This window comes from Pelodiscus sinensis, chromosome Z, assembly GCF_052426305.1.
Source record: "Pelodiscus sinensis isolate ZL-2025 chromosome Z, ASM5242630v1, whole genome shotgun sequence".
Classification (NCBI taxonomy): domain Eukaryota; kingdom Metazoa; phylum Chordata; order Testudines; family Trionychidae; genus Pelodiscus; species Pelodiscus sinensis.
In genome coordinates this window covers 29,631,388-29,649,334 of record NC_143085.1, presented here as the reverse complement: position 1 = coordinate 29,649,334, position 17,947 = coordinate 29,631,388, and the positions used below count along the sequence as shown (strand labels likewise).

The 17,947-nt window shown below is 42.3% G+C and overlaps 1 protein-coding gene across 1 annotated transcript; it reads left to right on the top strand.

Moving 5' to 3' along the window:
- Nucleotides 1–370: 370 nt before the first annotated feature.
- Nucleotides 371–14,002, top strand: OGFOD2 (2-oxoglutarate and iron dependent oxygenase domain containing 2). Its single transcript, XM_075898578.2, has 7 exons — nt 371–623; nt 3,980–4,036; nt 5,572–5,682; nt 5,923–6,022; nt 7,005–7,129; nt 10,173–10,430; nt 11,781–14,002. Exons 1-7 carry the CDS (start codon nt 462–464, stop codon nt 12,054–12,056), a joined length of 1,089 nt encoding a protein of 362 aa, XP_075754693.2. The 5' UTR covers nt 371–461; the 3' UTR covers nt 12,057–14,002.
- Nucleotides 14,003–17,947: the final 3,945 nt, after the last annotated feature.

The following is a 17,947-nucleotide window of genomic DNA, read 5'->3' as shown; positions in this document are numbered from 1 at the left end:
AAGAACGCAGCTTTTCTTTCGATGGCGGTAAACCTCATTTCACGAGGAAGAACCCCTTCTTTCGAAAGTTCCTCTTTCGAAAGAAGGCGTTCTTCAATGTAAATAGGGCTTCTTCGAAAGAGAGCATCCAGACTCACTGGATGCTTTCTTTCGAAAAAGCAAGCCGCTTTTTCGAAAGTTCAACGTGCAGTCTAGACGCTCTCTTTCGAAAGAGGCTTGCAGTCTAGACATAACCTACATGGGGGAGTGAAGAGGAAAGAAGAGAAACAGGCAAAAAAAAAAAAAGTTCCCTCGATGTTCTTTCCTCTTCCCCCGAGTAATTTGTTGACGCTCCCTTGTACACCGGAAGCAGGGCCTGGTAGGAACCATTTGATTATCGGACCCGATGCCCCTACAGCCCTAACCTAGCGCTGATCTCAGGCCGAGGTGCCGCCCCTTCCTTTTACAGTCCGGGTGGAAACATGTCTACGGGGGCTGGCTCCCAGGCCCAAGGAGATTCCGCCAGGCCGGCCCGCGCCTTCTTGGCTTGCGCCTGCTTCCACACGGACAACCTGTTCCTGCAGCGCTACGGCCTGCACGTCAGCTACCGGGACGAGCCGCAACTCCGCAGGGACTACGGGCTGGTAACCGCCCCGGCTCCCACGGGGGTGGGGGGGTAAGGAGGAGATGGGGGTTCCCCCTCCCCCGGCACCCACAGGGGCAAGGGAGGATTCGCTCCCCCCAGGCACTCCCGGGGGTAGAGGGGAGATGCAGGGGGCGCCTAGCTGGGGAAAGCAGATGGGGGACCCCCTGCAAGCACGAACAGATGGTGTTTACGTTGCACTGTTAGATCCCAGGTGCTGTACTGCGTAGTCAGCCTTCCCCCTGCCCCAGATTCAGCTACACGTGGGGCCGGATCTTCCTTACAGCTGCAGCCAAAATAGGTTTTTAATAAGCACTTACTGCACCCTTTCAGCCCAGAGGATTCCAAAATGTGTCACAAGGTTACATTGGCCTCTTGCCTGCCACTGACCTGTACGCCAACTCTGGGGCAGGAGGTAGTAGCTATTTAACAGAACATTCTTCATCAAGAAGTGGGTAAGTGGAAAAGCAACATCCATTAACATTGCACTGCCAGAGGACTGCAAAATTGGGAAGGTTTTATCCCTAATTTAAAGATAGAAGAAACTGAGGTCCACATTATGGAGTTTAACAAATATCACAAATTTGTGACAGAGCTGGAAGTAGAAACTTGATCTCTTAACTTACAGTTCTGTAGACAACACCGATTTTCTTTCAAATGTATATTTAGAACATATACACAGTAAAAGAAAAGGCACCTACAAGTCTAATCACTTCCTGGAGTCTTTCCATTAAAGTTCTGTTGTCAATGCTGTTCCTGGAAAACACAAACCAGGACTTGAATTATGTGCTAGAGCAGGGCTACTCAACTCTGGAAACTCCAGGGGCCATAATGATACTCACAGCACATGCTGAGGGCCACAACTTAAGTTATATAGCCAGCCAGCCCCCAGTTGCGAATGGTTGACTTACAACTGTTCACAGTTTTGACCAAAGCTGTTGTAAATGGTGGACTCTGAGTTACGAACGTGATCCACGCTTACGAACAGCGTGGTCGCATGTAACTCTATAGGGTCCAACTTACGAACAAACCAAGTTACGACCAATTGCTTGGTCCATAACCGGTTCGTAAGTCGGGAAGAGGCTGTATATGCAAATATATACAAATAGCTTCTTTCACACTGATGGGCATGACTACAAAGAGTAAGGCAAGACTACACGACACACAGGCCCCATTTAAGTCAGTTCTGCTAATATTAATAAAATGCAATATGTACCCCATTTCCACCCATATGACAGCACTTTTAATGTGCAACAACAGTCCAGAAATTTAACTACTAAAACACATATCAACAGAAGACCATTATATTGACTCCTTTTTTGTCTTGGTTCCCACCTGGGGGCCGCGTGTTGGGCCCCATATAAATCCAAACTGCACCACGGGCTGCAAACAAACAGGCTGTGGGCTGCACACGGCCGGCCCATGGGTTGAGTAGCCCTGTGCTAGAAAAAGCTGTAGTGTTCAGGGCCTTTACTATAAAAATATTATACTTTTCCTTGGGGAAGCAGCCATCCCTTTTGCCCTATGCAAAGTATTGCCATAATATATTATAGATGATCTATGAACTCTATGTTTGATATTCAGGCTTTCTATAAAGTTAGGATCATATTAGAAGAAAAAGAAATGACCAAAGAATCTCTAAAGCAAGACCTTCAACTGGGAAACTGACCTCAAGGGCAATCTTGGTTAATTTTCAGGCTTCCACCTTCATCAGTACCTATTTCTACAGCCATTAAAAGCAGAAATGCATAATTCACACTATAAACAGAAACATAGTAAAATGTCTTTTAATGAGCTTTCTTCTAGGAACATATTAAATGACGAGTCTTGCCAGTATCTGGGATTTTGCCCCAAATTGGCAAGTCTCAGCACAGATGAGGTGAGACTCAACTGTAGTTCATATCGTGAGCTCAGAAAGCTTGCAGGTAATTTGACAGCCTTCTAAGATAACACTGCAGAAGATATGCGGGAGGCTTCCCTGCTGTGGGGGAAAAGACTCCAGCAGCAGGACAATATATTGCTAAAATTAACCATGTAGATAGGAAGACATGGCTCGGGTGAGTAGAGAGCTAATGTATCTTCTAGCCTGAGAATCCTGGAGGGCCTCCTGAGTACTCTAACAACAGGTAGTATTACCATGCAATAGAACGGAATAAAGGACTTCATGGTTATGTCCTGTACCACAAAGGGCTGGTTGTAGAATAAATATATAGGGATCAAGGAAAAAGCAACCCAGAATAAAGATCTGGGGAGAAAACCCCCAAACTCCTGGCTCATAAACTGTTGTATGTTGTAATTCTGGTTCTAAAGAAAACTCTTGTTTGCAGTGTCAGAGCTCCAGACCATGTCTTAAGGAGATAGACTGCAGTGTCAGGTACTCTAACTAGATTTACAAGGCATAATTAGATTAGAGCTAGACACTTATTTTTTAATTAAAGTTAAGATTTTCACACAATTCCAAGAGCTGGGACTTGAAGAAAGACAGCAAATACCATGAGAATCAGTAAAATTATGAGAGATGATGTCATAATCGGGAGTGCTGACCAGCATCTGGTGACTAAACTCTGTACCTAGCAAGGTATATAGTGGTCAGCCAATAACAATGCAGATAGGAATTTCAAACTGGAAAAGAGGGGTTTTTCCTTTCTCTTCTGTGTTTGAGAATCAGAGCAGTTTCTTCAAAGTACAGAGGAAGAGATGGGAGACACCTCTCTCTCCAAGAACAGACTTCTTACAATGTGTAAGTAGGGAAAAGTTTAGATAGTCTGTCAGGATTTATTGTTTTCCTCATTTGAGGATGTGGAAATAATGTCTGAGCTTGTTACGTGTGTTTTTTTTCTTTTGTAACTAAGGCTTTTAGCCCATGGGTTTTCCCTGAGTATCTATATCAATTGGTGGCTCTTTCCATCTACCCAATTCACTGTATTTGCAGCTGTAGTTTTGTTTTGATAATAAAGGATTGTTGTCTTTTCTAATTAACTGGGATTGGTTGATTTTTGTGTCTTTAGGACTCAGTGCCTAGTTACAAGGGTTGAATCCATTGTTGTCTGTGAATCCCCTCTATTTTTCCCAACTCCAAGCAAAACAAAGGTTGGAGCAGGGGGGAATCTCTTCCCTGGTTTTCTTGGAATTACTTGGGTGGTGGCAGTGGATTCCCCAAAATGTGGGTATTAGGATTTTGGGAGGGAGGGGGAATTTTTGTATAAGAGCCTATAAAGGCGGGGTTTTGGAGTGCTCTGCATTCGTCATGCCAGAGTGGAGAACAGCCTTGACAGGTGGCAACACTAGTTATGGCAGGATGATGAACACTATAAAAATCCATGATGCTTATCAACAGTTAATCTCTCTCAATTACAGGTGTTAGGTGACCATGGCTGCAGAACTGATGAAGACTTTAAAGTGGTTCTGAAAGAGGTATACATAATTTCACCAATAAGTGTCCAGTCAGCTCCATACAGACTACCTGTTTTCATATATATCACTCATCTCAATTAATTACAATTTCCTAAACACAAGTTGTGGAGTCTGCTTGATTAAGTTGGAGTAGAGATCTATTACAGAAAACATTATTCAGAACTCAATCTTTATTTACAGAAACTTTCATAATGCTCAATGCTTCAGCAACTAGGGATATAGTTTATATGAACAGTGAAGAAGAGAGGTCAAACAATTTGCTGAAAGTCAGAGGAAGGCAATGTTTGTATAGAATTGAAACACTCAGTTCTGGTTTCCCTCCTGTGCCCCAACACTCTCTCACACTTGGACATCAATGATGTGCTGAATTGACATAAAATTTAAAAACTCCCTACTGATGCCTGAGTACCATGTTGGATATTCTGATGAGCTCTTTTGTTGACAAAGGCCTGAAGTTAACACCAACATTTATTCTATGACAGAGGACCCAACACTCTCTCTTTTTTTCTAATTTTCCCCCATTTTCCTTTTTTGGAAAATATATGTTTCAAAAGATAGTACCATTTCACCCCAAAGGCTCCTGCAGCACTGTGCACACTGAGCACAGGTATCACTCACATGCCACTGAAATGCAGCCATTTCTAGGGTGGGAAAGTCTGCAAAATAGATTAATATTTATTGCACCATTTTACCTGTTTGGCCATAGAGAAACCAAGAATCTCTTAGTATCAATGCCCATCAATTTCAGGGCAAGATTGAAAAGAAAATGTCAAGGAAAAAACAGGATTAGAAATGCATTCACACTGAAGTTATTCTGAAATATGCGGGGTTTACAATATCCAGTTTCTGCCTTTAGCAGATATTGTTAAAAGCAGGAGCTCTCTACAGGGCATTTTAAAGAGAGGATTCCAAGTGCTAAATAGGCCCGAAGAAAGATATTTGAAAAGAAGTTACTCCTCTCTCTGGTAAGTACCTGGCTTTTTAGGCCCAGGATGATGGAGTAGACCAGACATAATGTCCACACCTTCCAGATTATTTTTCTACTTCCTACTTTCATGAGGGTATCTTAAAATTAGGCTCCAGGGCAGTTAATTACATTGGAAGAGCTGCCTGAATTTACTATTACTATGGTTGCTTCCATTGTTGTGACAGCATAGTGCATTACAACAGCACTTGTTAATGACCCTCATCTCTTTGCAACTGAAGTCCTTTACTTTGGACAAAACTCATTTTGCCAGAACATACTCAAGTGTGAAAATTCTGGCTTGTCTAAAGATAGGGAACTAAAACTGTATGTAAGCCCCTAATAGGGAGCCTGCTTTTCCAAGATGCTGAAAGTTTGCAGCCTCAGTTAACATCAGTGAACCTCCTTTAGGTATTGTTTCTACTGTTACCCATGCCCTTTTAATGACTCATTGAAGGCATAGAACTCCAGAAGGTGCATATGAGCAAAAATTATCATTTTGAATCATGAATTAAACTTTTATTATTACTGCCAGCTTTTAATTTCTTAAGATTGTGCCACTTATTCCTAGATTCAGGAAGAAGTGCAAAGAAGAAAACAATTAGCTCATCAGTCCATGGCAAGAAAAGCCATAATTTCACAATGTTACAAACCAAAGCATCCAGAAGTATATGTTCTGCAGGTAAAGTACATGCTGCTTTGAGTCTGTAATAGTGCAAATAACAAGATTGTGCATTTCTTTGTGATTTAAATATTTTTGCATGTTTATATGTAAACCAGCTGTGGTCCCTAGACTCAACTTACATTTTTACTGCTGCTTGCAGTGTAGCTCTTTGAAAAACCCTGTTCTGCATGGTCAGAGATGAAGTAATTGTTCATTAGTTTTATTGTTTTTTCTTTTTTTCTCCCCACCTAATACAAGGATTCATTTCTGGCACCAGAGTTTTTAGAGACAGTGAAGTACTGCACATCACAAGATGCTGATCTCCAAGGCCTCTTGCGATGCATTGATTCTATATCAGGTAAAATTAAAGGACCTCTCACTACTGTAGTTAGAGTCACGTTCTGATACACACAAGTTGTTTCAGGGGTGAATTATTTTTTCCAAACCAGTTCTTTAATATTGTAATTTTGAAAAATGTCAGAAGACAATTAGGAAGCTTTCTTCTGTATGATCAAAATTCTTGAGAGAAGCAGCATAGTCTATTTGTTAGAAACAGGCAAAATCTTGGCCCCTTAAAGTTAGTGGCACAAGTCCCATTGGCTAGTATTTCACCTCTGGGATCTGTTTTGTTTTGCCACTGACTCAGTATTTGACCTTCAGCAAGTCTGTGCAAGGGACACTGTATTGTTGGATTATTTTAAATGGGCTATTTCCCAAAATTACCATTAAGTAGATCCCCCTTTAAATTACATCTTGAATATATATTTTTTAAAGTTCAGTGTTTTTTTTCTGTTTCCTTGTTAATGTTTGTGGAGTATTTCCAATTTATGAGAAGCGGATAGAATATACAGGAGAAGAAACTAGAGTATAAGTGACTTTTTCAAGCTGTCAGTGTCCCAGTTCCCTCATTTTTAATACTCATCCACTTTTTATGCAGATCTTTAAGGCAGAATGCTGTAAGTGAGATGTATTGTATTCCTAAGAGAAAAGGTCTAATTGACTGGCATCAAGAGTCCTTAGGAGTGATGTCCCGCCTCCCACAAAATGCAATGCCTCAAATAATTCTGCTTCACACCCCCTGGTCACCTTGTCTCTCAAATAGTTTTAGCTATTGGACTGGGAAATCTGGGAACACAGGCTTTCAGTTTCCAGCATTAACTTTCCAACATTAACTGCCCCAGAGTCCATCTGCTCTGTAGCAATGACTGTTTAACCACCAAAACATGCAATTAGTCTTATGGAGGCAATGTTCTCTATGGTACTGCTGGGGAATCAAGTTATTGTTAAGGATAGTCTCTATTGTTACTTTACTTAATAAGAGACACCTTTTTCTTGGTCAGATAAGAGGATATATCGACTTCCAGTGTTCAGCAAGGAATTCTGCCGACTCTTCATCGAAGAGCTGGAGAACTTTGAGCAATCTGAAATGCCCAAAGGCAGGCCAAACACAATGAATAACTACGGGGTAGGACAAAGCTTTGTATGGCTAACCTTGTATGTGCTATTACAGCCTTTAGAGTGAGTGACCCATATCAGATGTGCATGCTTCAAGGTCCATTCCCCTCTAAGATTTGGGTGAATCCATAACAGACTCAGTGCAACCTCAGATGCAGAGACACTTGTAAATAAAAGAACACTGGGCTGAGGGAGTTAGTATACCCACACTTCTTAATTAATACATGTGTGGGTGGGTGGGTGGAAGAAGGCTGCAGGGAAGAGGATAGGATGTGGAATCTGCTTTAGTGGAATCTTGTATTTAATATATAAAATAAAAATAAACCAATTACTGGAAAGTTCAATGGTAAAATGTTAGCATCCTGTATTTAAACAACACTCAGGAAAGTAGCACAGGCTATACTAGTTAGCTAAGATGGCTGCTTTACAGAGATATATCCCAGGGATCTATTTATCCTAGTGATAGTGAACGGCAATGACTGCTGCTTAATTGTGGCAGCATTAGTATAAGTGGGGACACACTTGATATTGCCAAGGGGTTAATTGGTGTTTAACCAGGTGTCAGTGTGGTAGATGTAATTCTGCTTTGAATACAGAAGCTGCCAAATAAAGTTTTATAAAAGAAAGATTAAATACTGTACATAATATTTAATGCAATACTGTATTCTGTTCCAATCTATTTTTAATAAGTATTTTCATTTGATGTAGGAGATTAGTTATCAGGGTTGAATTAAGACCGTTAGAGGCCCTAAGCGCTGAAAAGATTATGGTGCCCTCGCATATGTAATTCAAAATAAAAACAATACTATACCGTAAAATAAAATTTTATTTTTCAAAATGACACAAAACTTACATGTATGTTGAAATTAAAATAGCTTCTTTCTAGATTTTCTGATTGCAAAATTCTGGATAAGTTCATCAAAGCTGACTCGACGAAGCATGTCCGCTTCCATACACAATAGGGAAAGTGCCAATCTAGACGCTCTGTTCCGAAAATGCTTTTAATGGAAAACTTCTCCGTTAAAAGCATTTCTGGAAAATCATGCCAATGTAGACGCAGCCTTGCTGTTTTTCTAAAGGCCTGGAGTCAATTGTTTATGTAGGAATCTCAGCTTTCATTTACCAAAAGTTCTCTACTTCTGGGCCTTACAGCTAAGGAGGAAAGCTTTAAAACATGAACTCTAAATACTCAAGAAACAAAAGGCCAATAAAAATCCAAATGTTTTATTTTTAAATAATCTTATGATTTGTAGACCATTCTCATAACTTTGTTAGGCGTTCCTTCTGATTTTTGGGTTGGCAATACTGCTCTTTGGTGAATTTACAGAGGTCTCTCCCTTCAGTTTCCCTTTCCACCCTCCTTTTTTGTTACAGGGCATCAGAGAATCATAGAGACAATGGAGAGTAGGGTGAGTCCATGACTGGTCAGGGTGACTAACTATTATCAGCCAGTGGTCTGAATAAGCTATCTACTGCCATCTGATAATCAACTGTAGGAAAAGGCTTCAGGAGCAGACCTTATTTATATAGACAACCTACTTTGCCACAGAGATCAGTAGACACACTTGCTGTGTCAAGGTGATCAATTTTGGCTCTTTTGGGTTGAAATTCACTTAAGACTTGGAGCTGGGAGAATGAAATGTTCTTATCCATATTGTATGATTAAAAGGTAAAAGACCTGAACTTAATATGACCTGGCTTAGGGTCTACCATAACTTGAACACTAAGCAAAGGATAGTGAGTCACATCTAACTGAAAGTCACAGAAGATGGAAACAGGTTTTATTTCTGGTCTATTTGGGAGTCCTCAATTATATCTGACATTTTACATCCAGTGTTTAAAGGCAGAGCTGACTAGAATCAATTGAGAGTCCTTGTCTCGTCTCAGTGATTGCTTGAGCAAAAATCATTGATAAAATCTTGTGTAGACTGACCTTGGACTCAACATGCAGGCAGTGTGTTGAAGGGCAGTGCAAAGGAGGCAATGCTGGTGAGGTACCATATTACCTAGTGAAATCATTGGTGCTCTGGAATTTGACCAGAGAACTGTCACTTTCTTAACAAAGACTCCAGTCTTGCCATTTAAAAAGTAAATCAATGAAACAGAAAACTGCAACACTCTCTAGTAACTTTTTAAAAATCAAGCTTTAAACTTTATTGAAAAAATTGGATAGTTTGCAATTGAAAATATTTGACCTACACTTAAGGCAACTGATTTAATTTTGTGTAAAATTTTGCGTAATAAAGGATCAACTACATTTTGATCAAATCTACTTCTGATGTGATATATGTGTGTGGGTGTGGTTTGTGTGGGTGCGTGGTTTTTTGTTTTTTTGTTTTGCTCTGCTCAACCAATAATTCTGGGTGGGTGGGGGCCGCCAAAGTGGTTCAAATTGGGCCCTGCACTTCCTAAAGCCAGCCCTGCATGAGGCCTTCTGTTCCTAGCCTTTTCCTCTCCAAGAACTACAAGTCCCAGTTTCTCTTGTCTTGCTGCATAGGTGCAGCAAATTTCTGGAGTCTGTTGCTGCTGCTTTGAGACACAATTCCCTCCTCTAGAACGTCATCTCAAAACAAAGTGCTTGTACACTGACCACCCCATTGCAAGCATGGCCTCTCAGTTGTTGCTGTGGCTGTGGAACAACTTCAGACACCTGGGACTTGATACTTCAAGAACTACATTTTATATATTAATTTAGTGCTTTTAACGGGTTGGGTTTTATAGCCTGAAACTGGAGTTCTGTTTAGCCTCAAAAGACAGGGCTCCTCTTTATAACCAACAAGGATAGCATGACTTAGCAGTAAAAACTGGCTTTGTATCTGGTGCCACCCTGCTGGTTTTGATCCTACTGATGCGCTGCAGGACATCATTGTTCATTCTGAACTCATTGTCCCTATTATAGTGTGCGTCTTTGCTTCCTAGTTTTGTATCCAGGTAAGCAGCAAGGCTGGAAGAGAAGGAGACTACCAGGAGGCTCATTAGTGTATGTGATGAAATAGCAGAGGTGACCATCTTGTTTTTTGCTGATTGTTCCTTGTACATTCTCTTTGATGCAGGTTCTGTTAAATGAGCTTGGATTGTATGAAGCTTTCATTACACCTTTGCGTGAAAAGTATCTGCAGCCCATAGCATCCCTGCTTTACCCTGACTGTGGGGGAGAGTCCTTGGACAGCCACAAAGCATTTGTGGTCAAGTACTCACTACATGAAGATCTGGATTTGAGCTCTCACTATGATAATGCAGAAGTCACATTGAATGTATCCCTAGGAAAAGAATTTACTGAGGGCAACTTGTATTTTGGAGACCTCAGGCAGGTACTGAGAATTTGTCTCTAACTTAGCCCTGAATCCCATTCCTCACAAAATTCCTGTCAGAGGTGCAGCATCAGGCCCTTAACTTTGTTTCAGGAACTTGGAGTAACTGAGTTAAATGTGACACCAAGTAGCCTTATGCTTAAAATAGAGGGTTAACTCTCACAGATCAAACCTGGCCATTTTCATTGATAGGTTCATAACATCAAATAAACCAAATTAGAATAAGCTAGGTAGTGGGAATGGTGCTTGTAGGGAGCTGTATTTTTAAAAAAAGATCATATAAAAGGTCGATTAACTAAAATTAATTGTCTGCTTCTGATGGAGTCAGGACTATCTTCACCAATTTTCTGTGTACTGAAATCTTTACTGTAGTGAATTAATCATAAATATTCAAATAGACCACATAGATAACTCATGTCAAAGGAGGGAGTTAAATGCTCTACCTTCTTCCATAATTAAAATGATCAGAAGAACTCATTTTGGAGGAGTGGTGAAAATGCTTTGAAGACTCAAGCTGTTTCAGTCTTTCACTTGAGAGAACTAAAGCCCCAGACACTTGGGCTACGTCTAGACTGGCATGATGGTTCACAAATGCTTTTAACAGAAAAGTTTTCCATTAAAAGTATTTTCGGAACAGAGCGTCTAGATTGGCAGGACGCTTTTGCGCAAAAGCACTTTTTGTGGAAAAGCGTCCGTGCCAATCTAGATGCACTTTTGCGCAAAAGAGCCCCGATCGCCATTTTCACGATCGGGGGTTTTTGCGCAAAACAAATCTGAGCTGTCTACACTGGCCCTTTTGTGCAAAAGCTTTTGCGCAAAAGGACTTTTTCCCAAACTGGAGCAGCATAGTATTTGCGCAAGAACACTGACAATCTTACATGAGATCGTCAGTGTTCTTGCGGAAATTCAAGCGGCCAGTGTAGACAGCTGGCAAGTTTTTCCGCAAAAGCAGCTGCTTTTGCAGAAAAACTTGCCAGTCTAGACACAACCTTGTAGTTGCTAGACTTTCCAATGTACTTTTAGGAAGAGAGGGATAATAACTCCCATGTCCTGGCTAAATTGCTATTTGCATTGTTACAGTCTACCTCTCTGTGCTGCCTCTCTGTAGATTGAGCTGGGAACTGTTTGCTATCTGACCTTAACTAGCCAAACAGTTTAACAGCTGCAACATCTCATCCCAGAAGTGTCTGCCTTTCAGTTGCATGTGAAGTAATCCCTATATATCATTTGTTAGTAAAACAGTTTGGGGTGAGAGGCACTACAATCAGGCTATTACAACTGCTTTAGAAAAAGTCAATAACAAGAGATAGTTTATGTAATGTAGTATCTGTCTTATTATCTGTCTTCAAGGCCCCAACTCCAGTGCCAAAGTACGTGGAGATTGAACATGTGGTATCCCAAGGCTTGCTACACCGAGGAGGGCAGATTCATGGGGCACTGCCTGTCACCTCTGGGGAGCGCTGGAACCTCATTATATGGATGAGATCATCTGCTATCCGCAACCAGCTTTGTCCTATGTGCAATAAGAAGCCTGAATTAGTGGAGGCTGAGGAATTTGGAGATGGGTTTACAAGAAGTACTGAAGGTGACATGCCCCAGACTGTGGATTTATGCTATTTAATATAGCTGGTAAGGAGAGAACTTTCCAGTGTGAGCTGGGGAAAATTGAGCTTGAAGCCCCAAGACAGCAGGAACAAGCACAGAATAATTTTAACAGAAGCACCTGTCAGGTCAGCAAATGGCTTCCTGGAAGGCAACTCAAAAACTCTTTTTTGGGGAAAGGAAACCAATTTTTTGAGCAGCAGCCCCTGTTTGGGGCCTATTAGAGGAGCTGGTGGGGATTTTTTATAAGCATATTTTGAAAATGTAAAATGACTGAAGGCTTTGATTTATGCCATGAATTGCAGAGTTCATCTGTGTACAATCACAAGTTTAGAAAACAGCCAAAAAACCCCAGCTTAGATCTTACCAAGGCAGTTGCTCTGTTGGTATAAAGATAGTATATTATTGTATAATTCTTCCTTTTCAGTCAGCATCCATTCACCATTACTCCTGCCCCTCAACTGGATGGAATATCAAACTCCACTAGGGAAGAGTCTGTTGCTTCCCAGTGGATGGTATGCAAGACCTGCTCAGAATGTGACAATGTTGTTTTACCCAGGAGGAAACAAGCAATAGTACTGTCATCTCTAAAAGTCAGGGTGAATATATGATCCTATCAACTGAATAGAAGGTTAGACCTAATTAAGTATTTGAGATCAAACTGCTTCCAAAGGCTGCATCTTACAGGACAAACATAAGCCCTATTACTCTACAAGTGAGTGTTTAATTTATTGCCTTACATTATAACCCCAGAATGAAGGTACTAAAATAATTTCTAAAGACATTGTGGATTCCATATGAACAAGCAGAAATCAGCTGTATAGTGAAAGATCTGGGGGTTTTGCAATTTATGACGACAGATCTCTGGTATAAGGAGAAAGCATGCAGAAGTATAATAAACACTTGTAATCCTCTTCCATTCTGTACAATAATATCTAGGTAAGGGTGGCATACAGACTAAAATATTTCCAAAGGACATTCTGGTCCTTATATGACCAATGCAAAGGTTTGAATTCTTTAATTTGGCACAAAGATCCCACTTCAATGAGTATATTAGAGAAAAATTAGATAGCCACAGGCAGGGTCTGTCTCATTGCCTGATAACTGGTGATATTAATTCAAAGCTTCAAGCAAGAGACACCAAAAAAAAAAAAAAAAAAGCTAGAAAACTGATATTCAAGAAGCCAAAATATCCTTTTGATTTCGTTGCCTCACATGACTCCCAAAAAACTAGATGTGTATTAGGAATGTTACCTACCGGTTAACCGAATAGCTGACTAACTGCATGAATTCTTAGGAGTTAGTTGACTATTCTATAGTCCCTGGGGATGGGGTCTGATTGCACTGGCTGCCGGCCCTATCCCACTCCCAAGGAGCCCCTTTCCACACTGCACTGCTGTCTCTCTATCAGAAGCAACAGTGTGGGGTGCCAAGTGGGAGCCTGTCTGTGAGGGGAGCCAGTTTAAAACCAGCTCCCCTATGCAGACTAGGGATGTAATAGTGTAGTTCAAGCATGTAAAACTCAAAGCCTATTGACGGCTGCACAAACAAAAACTGATAGCTTTCAGGGCCACCTAGGGTTCCCAGGTGGTTTGTTGATCAAAAAACAAAACAAAACACATTTTAGGTGCCAGGTGGAAGGTACCAATACCAGGCACATGGCTTTTAGGTATATTTTATAATATTACAATAATTTGATGCATACAATTATTTGCTTATATTACATAATTTTAAAATTAATTTTACATAATTTTTAATTTAAATATAAATGTAAGGTACTTTTAAATTTTGTATATGATACATAACTTGTTTTGTTGAAATAAAAACAAATATAGACCATGGTTAATCAAGTAGAACAGGCTTCTGTGAAAATTTCCAATACTTTGTAAGTTTGAGATTTTGCATAAAGATATTATTCATGCAATTGCAAAAAATGACATTTATTTATATAAAATTAATATACATTCTGTGATTTTATTTGGGAATAAATAAATAAAAAACCAAAATATTAACAAAATAACCCATTCCACTCCCCCAGAGCCAGGCACTCCCATACCCTCATTGTAACCCAATCCCTCTCCACTCCCCCAGAGCCAGGCCCCCCCCAACCTAATGTCTCCCTCCTCACCCAGAGCAAGCCCCCCGTACCTAATGCCTCCGCCTTCCCCCAGAGCCAGGCTCTCCCAGGCCCATCCCCCGCTTCCTACCTTCCCCAATACCTGGGTCCCAGAGTCGACGTTGCCACATGAGGTGCTGGCATGGTGTGAGCACAGCGGCCAGCTGTGAGCGCTTGCTGTAGCACAGAGTGCCCTGCCAGCCATGAGCATGTGCACAGAGTGACCCCGCCAGCTGTGAGCAACTGCTGAAGAGCCTAGCACAGAGCACACAGCTGGCTGTGAGTGTGTGTGCAGAGCAGCCCAGCCAGCCATGAGCATTTGCTGCAGTGCAGAGTGGCCCGGCCAGCTGTGAGCAGGCACTCAGCCACTTGCTCCAAGTGGCCAGTGGGCCACATTTTATTCTTTTATAAAAATGTTCTGGTGGGCCGCAAAAAATGTCCATCAACCCTCCAAATGCTAGTTTGACATGCCTGGTGTAGTTGATTAACCAATCTTGTTGGTTAATGCTATAGAGCAGTGGTCACCAACCAGTAGATCGGGATCTACTGGTAGATCTTGGAGCCTTTGACAGGTGATTCTGACAGGTTTGGCTGGGAGGCTGTAAAGTGCTGGCACTTTATCTGCCCATCTGAGCACTGCTGTGCAGCTCCTGCCCTCTGCCTTGGAGCTGCCCTTCCCAGGAGCCTCCTGCTTACTGTGTAAGGCACAGGAAGAAGAGGAGGGGCTGCTGTCAGGGTGCCCCTGCTCCCACCCTGTACTCCATCTTCACAGAGCTGGGGGAGACGGAGGGATGGAGAGACGTTTGCTGGCTGCTTTTGGGAGTGGTGCAGGGCCAGAATAATGGTGCCTTAATCCCCTGCACCACTACCTAGAAGCCACCTGTGCCCAGCTGGAGCCCGCATTCCAAACGCGGACCCAGATCTGAACCCTCCTGAACTCCAAACCCCTGCCCAACCCTGAGTCCCCATGCACCCAAACCCCCTCCTGCACCTTAACTCTCTGCCCCAGGCTCAGCTCAGAACCCCTCAGAACTCCAAGTCCTCTAGCCCAAGATCAGAGTCGGCATTCCCCTCCTCCACACCCTAACCCTCTACCCTCAGCCTGATAAAAGTGAGGGAGGAGGGGAGTGAGCAGGGGCAGGGCTTCGGAGAAAGGATGGGAAGGAGGCAGGGCAAGGGTGTTTGTGTTTGAGATAGATCCAGGATTGCACTTAAATTCAAAAAGTGATCTCATGCTTAAAAAGGTTGGAGACCTCTTCTATAGAGTATGCACATTACCCCCTGCCCCAACCAGTAAATGTTTTAGCAGGCTGAGCCCAGCTCAGTTCTGACTTCTGCCAGGTCCAGGACCTACCCTCGCTGCAGCTCTACATTTAAAGTATATTAGGAGTCAGCCCCCGGACAGGGGCTGCTGTCACCCTGTGCTCTGCCTCTGTAGCAGAGGCAGCCGTGCAGGGAGAGAAGTAGTCAGTCCGTGAGGGAGGCTAGTTTTAAAACTGGCCCCCAAGCTGCTGCCTCCCAATACAGAGGCAGCAGCACAGAGTAGCATGGGGTTCCTTGGGAGTGGGGCTGGAGCGCACTGGCTGTAACACCACATCCAGAGAATATAGAATAGTCAACTAATTGATAAGAATGAGGTAAATTGACTATTTAATTAAGTGATATTTAACATTTCTAGGGCAGACCAGCTGCTTGCTGCCTCACGCTGCTGCCTCTGTTACAGAGGCAACAGCGTGGAGTGGCAGCAGTTCCTGTCCATGGTGGGGGGAGGGGTCTGAGTTCCCTGTGGAAAGAGGTTACTAGGGTGCAAGGGAGAGGGAAGGCTGCCCCAAAACAGCCTCTGTCTACAACAGGCCAGGCTGGCTGCAGACTGGGGCTGTTGCCACAAAACAGTGTCTGTCCCGGGTCTATCAGCACTATGTCCTCAGCACTATCAGGCAACAGTGGAGTGGGGGCGGGAGCCTGCTGTGAAGCAGCCTTTGCCCACAGCAAGCCTGGGCTCAAGGCGGCAGAGGCTGTTTTGCCGCAACCTCCTCTGCCCCCTCCACTGTTGCCTCTGATAGAGGCAGCAGCATGGGGCGGGGAGGCAGCTCTGTGTAGCTAGTGCTGGGGGGGAAACCAGCCTTTAAGCCCGCTCCTCCCAGCACCAGCTCTTGCTTTCTGCCCTCCTCCTTGCTGCCTCTGTATCAGAGGCAGCAAGGGAGGGTGGGGGAGAAATGCAAGTAGTCAACTAGATGTAATCAACTAGTTGACTATTTGTTCAAATCCCTATTAGATTCCCTGAACTGATTTTACTGGAGGCTTTTTAGGTTGTTCACTTTAGTTCTAGTAATTACTTGGTATGCAAATGAGAGTTTATAATTAACAATGTGTCAAAAGGCAGAAGCTGAACCTTACCACTGTCGTTTATGATGAGTGTTCATTTCAAGCATTCCCAGAAGATCCTGGAGAGTTTGGGACTTGACATTTCATTAGTGTACAGCGCTGATTAGTTTGCATTTGAAAAACTCTGTCAAATTGCATTTTTAAAGTTAAAATGGCTATATTATCTTGTATATAAAACCCTGGAGTCAGTGCCAAAGGATTTTGCTTCTGCTGTTTTCCATAACAACAGAACCAATCACAGAATCTTAATTTCTTCTGTAGGAAATATTTGTTCCACATTTGCATTTAAATTACACTAAGAAAATTAAGTTAATGAAAGAAAAATGTTCCTGTCAGTATGGCTGCTGCTGTTTGAATTCTGGCACAGTGAATTCAGATTGTAAATGGGTGACTACATAGAAAATGCTCTGGGATATACAAGAATAATCTCCGTTTGCAGTCTAGTCTTTAAAGCAGGAGTGTGGGAGTCTAAGGCACTCATTGAGTCATCATGGGTACTGCAACTCTGAGCTTGTTTCCCCTTATGTAAAATTGGGATAATGTTCTTATCTAACAAGTATTCACAGCTAAATTCATTAATGCTTGTGAAGCATTTGAATGTTCTTGGGGGAATCAAAAGAAATCAAATTATTTGCTGAGCTTTTAGCTTTGGACTGTTCATGTCTTTGAGGTAGAATGGCAGAAAGCAAAATACTGTACATGACCCTCTAGGAGAAAAGGCAGTAGGCTTTGTATGTCAAGGGTGGCTGTAACAATAGAAGAAGTGATCTCTACCTGCACATCATCTGTGGATGCTTCCTTTACTGGCTTGACCAACAACCCACCTGAACTTAATTTAAATTCTGAATAGGACAGGGAAAGCCAACCTCTTCAAGACAGCAAGAGAGGATCATGGAAGATTTTCTTTGTCTTTTGCTCCACCACCTCTCTTCTTCAGTAAGAATTTTGTCTGCAACAGGCATACAAGGCAAACTTGCCCAACTGAGATGACAGGAATACCTTGGTTAGCAGATAGAACCCAGGGCATATATTCTGCTCTGCTTCTGAAAGTTAAGGAGGAAAGGAATGCAGACAGGGACAAATATATGCATTATTCATATGGCAAATATATCCTAAATTTAACGAATTAGAGTAATTAAGCAAATGGGCATTGTATACTGTTATTCATCTACAGAAAGTGGAGGAGGGAAAGTGGCAATGCCATTCATTTCTGCTTTTGCCGAGTGTTCTAAAACAAATTTCAGTCATCCATAGTCGGTAACTTTGAGTTCCTGGAAAAGCCCAGAAGGGTTTTGTACCCCCTCAACCCAGAAAAGCCCCTGGTATAACGGCCAAAGAAGCTGCATGAGACCGAGATTGGAGCTGTTAAGCAGAAATCATAGAATACTAGAACTAGAAGGGAACGTCAGAGGTC

Coding starts and splice junctions, on each gene's coding strand:
- OGFOD2 (XM_075898578.2), top strand. CDS start 462: ATGTCTACGGGGGCTGGCTCCCAGGCCCAAGGAGATTCCGCCAGGCCG. Junction 6,023..7,004: donor ATGCATTGATTCTATATCAG/GTAAAATTAAAG, acceptor TTTCTTGGTCAG/ATAAGAGGATATATCGACTT. Junction 10,431..11,780: donor ATTTTGGAGACCTCAGGCAG/GTACTGAGAATT, acceptor TCTGTCTTCAAG/GCCCCAACTCCAGTGCCAAA.